At 40.0% G+C, this 5,835-nt stretch overlaps 1 protein-coding gene across 2 annotated transcripts; it reads left to right on the top strand.

Annotated features, from left to right (window-relative positions):
• The first annotated feature begins 358 nt into the window (after positions 1–358).
• LOC131436231 (helicase POLQ-like) lies at positions 359–5,349 on the top strand. 2 transcript variants are annotated; one of them, XM_058604851.1, is made up of 8 exons: positions 360–770; positions 830–1,882; positions 1,941–2,785; positions 2,838–3,785; positions 3,849–3,944; positions 4,005–4,292; positions 4,353–4,487; positions 4,960–5,349. In XM_058604851.1, exons 1-8 carry the CDS (start codon positions 425–427, stop codon positions 5,032–5,034), a joined length of 3,786 nt encoding a protein of 1,261 aa, XP_058460834.1. In that variant the 5' UTR covers positions 360–424; the 3' UTR covers positions 5,035–5,349. The 2 variants fall into 2 exon arrangements, 1 of the variants encoding a protein (XP_058460834.1); XR_009230598.1 differs by lacking the exons at positions 4,353–4,487; positions 4,960–5,349 and having other exon boundaries at positions 359–770; positions 2,838–3,789; positions 4,005–4,145.
• Positions 5,350–5,835: the final 486 nt, after the last annotated feature.

Genomic DNA, 5,835 nt, shown 5'->3' with positions numbered 1-5,835 from the left:
ATCTGTGTCTCACAGATTTTCAACCTTCTGCACAGATTTGAAAAATGGCACAGATTATCACAGATTTCTGGAAATGATCACAGATTTTGAAATTAATCACAGATTTTCACAGATTTTTGAAATCGATCACAGTTTAGTACCAAAAAGTACAGAGCAGTTGAGTATAAAGGTACGTATTGGTAGTGAGACCTTTTTTTTTTGCTCACCAAAATGATTTCGATCACCTAATTGATCTGCTATTATGGTACGGGAAACGTGCACATATTTTCACAGACAGGTTTTTGGCTTGAGCACAGATTTTTGAAATAAATGACCTGGCATCCCTGGTTTTATCTTGTCAGAACAAAAGGACTTAATATATTGAACATAATAGAACATTTGCCAAAGTTTTTCCTGATAGTAAAATGTGAGCTTACGAAATCAAATGCCTCCCGAAACGTCGTTTAGCTGTGATGTTAATAAGCGACAAGTTAGAATGAGTGGTCTTTTTAAATTTCCGTACGCTCCAAACACTTCACATGGGTTGTCGAACACAGTCCATAGAGTACCTCTCGTACAGGCCAATAGCGAACACTCAAACATATCTAAGCAAAATACAGCTCTTGATAGTGGAAGCTCCGTAAGAAATTTAATAGACGTTGACGAATCGTTGCTTAACGCTGTTGATCTGGTCAATATTGAAAGAAAAGCTACAACGCAAACCAATTCGTTTAAGAATGAATACATTCCAGAAAATAATGCGAACAGTGGAAAGAATGGTCTATTGAAAGGTTTCGTTAGGTTACAATTGATATATTACTATTTTTAATGGTCATATATAATCTTTCAGAAAGTCGAATACACCCCCGATCTTCCGAGATAGCATCTCCGAGAAGAAAAAAGTCCCGCTACACTAACACGATTATTACTCTGGATATGAGCTCACCAGATAAAAGAACTAAAAAAGTATCAACATCTTCATTACAACGGGATATTTCTCGCCTTGGCCGACGTTTAACCTCCAAAAGCAAACCAAATGAAACCAAATCGGAAACATTTCCTGCAAATGAAATAAAAAATTCAATCGTCACGTCTACTCAAATCGATCTTAACTTACATGAAAAACAACCTGAACCAATCGATCCCAAACAAACAACGGAAGATCTTTTTCTTTGGGAGTCACAGATTTTTGATAACGAACTAAATCGAATAAAGAATGCTTCTGTAGCAAATACGTCCCATGTAGAGGAAGATATGGAGGAGGCAGATGATTTGATTCCTTGCTACCAGAAAACAGATAATATCAATTGTAGTCAACTATTTATGGAAGAGGTCGACAAGTTCGGCAAAAAAGCTATCACCAGGATTGGAACCCCGTTGAATTCGAATGAAACCTTTTCGATAGTAAAGAATAAATTTATAGGTTCTCAATACATACGATTGGAACGGTCCATTCTGGAGGAAAATCTAGCAAATCTGGCAGATGATCAGGTTAACTCCCAACTTGCGAGTGAATACGATTCTACACAGAAGCGCAAGCATATCCAAAATATTTTCGATGAGTTTGAACGAACGTTGGCCGACGTAAGAAATATTGCCCAAGAGCCTACAGCAGACGAAGTTAACGAAGAAGCTCAAGCATTAGCCAAAATCAATTGGGATCAAAATATGACCATTGATGGCGAAAGTCCCGTACGTAAGAACGATAGAGTGCAGTTGAACGGTATTTTTAGCAAAAGAACTTTTTTGGGAAACAGAAATGGTAGTGATTCTCCAAAAGTTGTGGCAAGAAAGTCTGCACCTCTAGTTTCATCTCATTTTCAGGACAAAGGTCCATTTTTTGGGCTACCGAACATTGTCAAAACTCTATTGCGAGATTATAGAGGAATCAATGAAATGTATGGTTAGTAAACTGTTGAGCAACGCAATCAATTTGATTCAATAGTTTCTCACTTTTTCAGACTGGCAGAAAGAATGTCTTGGTTTAGCAGCAATAGTAGAACGTAACAATTTGATCTACGCACTACCTACTAGTGGAGGAAAAACGCTAGTTGCCGAAATCATCATGTTTCGTGAGATTATGTTGCGAAAGAAAAATGTCATGTTTATCGTTCCATACGTTTCGCTGGCACAAGAGAAATTGGTCGCTCTATCGCCATTTGCTGTAGCAATGGAATTTTTGGTGGAAGAGTACAGTGGGGGGAAGGGGGCAATTCCTCCGAGGAAGCGCAAGAAAAAGCAATCAATTTTTGTGTGTACAATCGAGAAAGCTATGGTACTACTTGACAGTCTGATCGAAGCAGACCGGGCGAATGAGGTTGGTTTGGTAGTGATCGACGAGTTACACATGATTGGAGAGGATCGACGTGGTGTTCATTTGGAGATTATGTTGACTAAAATTAGAATGATTGAAGCGGGCATCCAAATCGTTGGGATGAGTGCAACTATTGGGAATCTTAATGAAATCGCTAGATTCATGTCGGCAGATATCTACTGTCGCGATTTTCGGCCGGTTGAGTTGAAGGAATATGTGAAGTGTGGTTGTGATTTGTTAGAAATCAATAACAGTGCCCGTAAATTAGAAGATGCATTCGGCACTAAACAGACAGTGCAATACAATTATACGGAAGAACAGAAGCGAGTTGATCCGGATCACGTAATAGCGTTGGTGCTGGATGTCATACCAAGCGATTCGTGTTTAGTTTTTTGTCCAACCAAGCGACAATGTGAGCAGCTGTGTACTCTGCTAACAAATCATTTGCCACATGAGCTTCTTAGTTATAGAGCAAAAGAAAAGGAAGAGCTAGTAAGTAGGTATATTAATTGTTTAACATTTACCGTTCACGCGACAATTTTAGATAAATATTCTGAAAAAAGAGGGCTCCACTGCTGCTCTGCTGCCGGCAGCATTTCGCTTTGGCATAGCCTATCACCATTCCGGTTTGACATTCGATGAGCGGAAGTACATCGAGGATGCCTATCGAACGGGAATAATCTCACTAATCATCTGCACATCTACGCTGGCAGCTGGCGTCAATCTTCCTGCCAAACGTGTCATTATCCGTTCACCGTACATAGCTACCACTTTTTTGACGCTAAGCCGGTACAAACAAATGGTCGGCCGAGCCGGACGTGCTGGGTTCGGTGAACACGGTGATAGTGTGTTGATCTGCTCGCCGAAAGACATTTCCGCCGTTTGTAATCTACTATGTTCTCCAATGGATGAGGCAAACTCGTCATTACATTGCGATGGTTATGCTCATCTGAAGCATTTAATTCTCAGCTCCATTGGGCTAGGAATATGTGCCACGCGCAACGATATTCTTAGGATTGTCACGAAAACATTGTTAGCCATACAAGCAGAACGCCTTGGAGTAGATATTCGTAAAGTGACAGATCAAGCAATAACCACACTGTATAAAGAAAATGCTATCAAAGCCAAAAGCGACGGATGTTTGCGTAATCCAGCGAATATGACAATTCGAATTGATGCCACAGATGGAAGCCAATGTGGGTCAGGTGTGATAAAGGTTGGAGATGTGAATGTAGTGCGCGGAGCGGACGGTTCATCTCAAGAAGGGAAACTAGTAAAAACTTTAAATAAAAATTCTCGATTGGAAGTGAATCGACTAGGAAAGGCTGCCATACGGGCTGGATTCCATATGGATAAAGCCATCAAATTCTACGACGAGTTGAAGAGAGTTGGTGAGAGATTGAATGTGCTGGACGAGCTTCATCTGTTGTATGTAATAGTGATGGAAGATGGCGGAGAGATTCGACCCAGTGATTCCGATTATGTAGCATTTGTAAGTAAGGTTTAAAAGCAACATTTCATCCCTTGAAAAAATTAATCAGAATCTGTTTTAAAGTTCAATCAACTGTCACCGGATGACTCCGCATTGGCAAAACGTTTTCATATAGGAGACTTTACGATATCGAAAATATTGAGCAGAAGGGCCGTGCCGGTAAATTGATTTTCGCATACAAGAAAATTTTCATTTTCAATCATTATCTTCTCTTTATAGCCTGACATTCTACCCACGGTTCGACGTTTCTTTCGGTTACTAATCGTATACGAATTGTGGAACTTGAGACCACCTCAGCAAGTTGCTCTCAAGTACAAAGTAGACGCAGGTTCCATACAAACACTGATGAGCAGCGTCGCTTCCACAGCGTCTAGCTTGCAGCGAATGTGCGAAGAAATTCAAGAGCTGTGGGCATTTCGTTTGCTGTTGACGACCATGGTTCAGCGGCTATCCCACTGCTGTACCGCCGAGTTGATTCCTCTGATGGAACTACCCTCTGTGAAAATTGTAACTTTTTCCTTTCGACAGTTTTACCCCTTTTGTTTAAATTGATCGATTTCTAAACAGGGTCGCGCACGTCAACTGTATCGGGCGGGATTCACTTCCTTGACCTCTATTGCCAAAGCGAGATCACGGGATTTAGTAGAATCGATCGAGCACCTTAGCTACAGGACGGCAAATCAGTTGATTTTGAGTGCAAAGGTGAGTGATATAATATGCACATTATGCATTACTGGCCCTTATTACCGTTCTCACTTCCACTTTCACATTCACTTCACTTACATGTCACTTCACTTGATTTTCCCTATTACCAGTATCACGCATAGTGAAGTGATCACTGCAGTGGAAAAAAACTCATTTTTTCAACGAAATGTTGGTGGCGTGATGTTCATAATGACATCAAGTTCATACAAATAATTACTTTTGCCTTTGAAGCGACTTCCGTACTGAGGACCTAAACTCACTCCACTCGATTTTCACCGTGAAGTGATACCGATAATAAGGGTCACAGTCACTTCACTTGGTTTTCACCGTGTAGTGACACTGGTAATAAGGGCCACTGTTTGAATGTTGCTGCGCAGCAACGAAATGTGTCGCACCGATAAATTTCGCATTGCACTGCTCTTTCACTCATAGATGTCACTATATGAAATATTTATCTTCGTATTTCCAGGCAAAATTAATGGAAGAAGTTGAAGCGCTTAAGGATCAGGTGGAAGATTATCTGGCTTTACTACACGATCGGTAATGAATGGTACTGTCAATCGGTGATATGAAAATTTTTGTTGGATATCAATAGATACGATCGATGATTGCAACACTATGGTATTCATAATATGTCATAAATTATTGTACATTATTCTAAATATGGGCTGTTTCTCCAGTGGAACTGATCTTGTGCTTTTTTACTTATAGTTGTGTAATCAATATTGCAATCAAACACATAGATTTTGATACTGTTTTGAATACAACTATTTTTTCTACCAACATATTGTCATCATGTTTTGTGTCAATGAAAATATTTGAGTAATAAATCCCACTAACTATCGGCATGTTATAACGACTCCAGTTTAAATAACAACAACAATCAAGTCTCGACTACTGATAAGGATGATCCACGCCGCTCATTGACGAGATCGTAAGGTCAGTGGGTTGTATATTACAATAGCTACAATCCTCAGTTTTCTATTTTTGAAGATTCCAGTCGCAACATCAATTGATAAGAACGTAGGGCAGAAATGTCGGACAGTCAATAGCAAACGGTGTATTCTCAATCCACATCTCGCATTCAGTGAAACTAATCCACATAGTTTGTTAATGTTTTCTTGCTATATCATCGTCCATTGCCATAGGTAGTTCTCTTGTTTCAATCAAGTAACATTGGCTGTAGAATGTAGATGCGTAGAGGTAGATGCGTCAATGGTAGAGAACGGTACCTGCTACATATGCTTGTGTCGTCTCCAATGCGGGCCACCAGCTTAGTATCCGATGTATATCCATGTGTAGCTACCGGTAAAACTAACGTCGTTTTCGCTTAATGCCAATAGTT

The sequence above is a fragment of the Malaya genurostris genome, chromosome 3 (genome assembly GCF_030247185.1).
Source record: "Malaya genurostris strain Urasoe2022 chromosome 3, Malgen_1.1, whole genome shotgun sequence".
Classification (NCBI taxonomy): Eukaryota; Metazoa; Arthropoda; class Insecta; order Diptera; family Culicidae; genus Malaya; species Malaya genurostris.
Note: the sequence above shows the minus strand (reverse complement) of the source record. Positions and strands in the feature narration are given on the sequence as shown.

Coding starts and splice junctions, on each gene's coding strand:
- LOC131436231 (XM_058604851.1), top strand. CDS start 425: ATGCCTCCCGAAACGTCGTTTAGCTGTGATGTTAATAAGCGACAAGTT. Junction 1,883..1,940: donor AGGAATCAATGAAATGTATG/GTTAGTAAACTG, acceptor TCACTTTTTCAG/ACTGGCAGAAAGAATGTCTT. Junction 4,293..4,352: donor AACTACCCTCTGTGAAAATT/GTAACTTTTTCC, acceptor ATTTCTAAACAG/GGTCGCGCACGTCAACTGTA.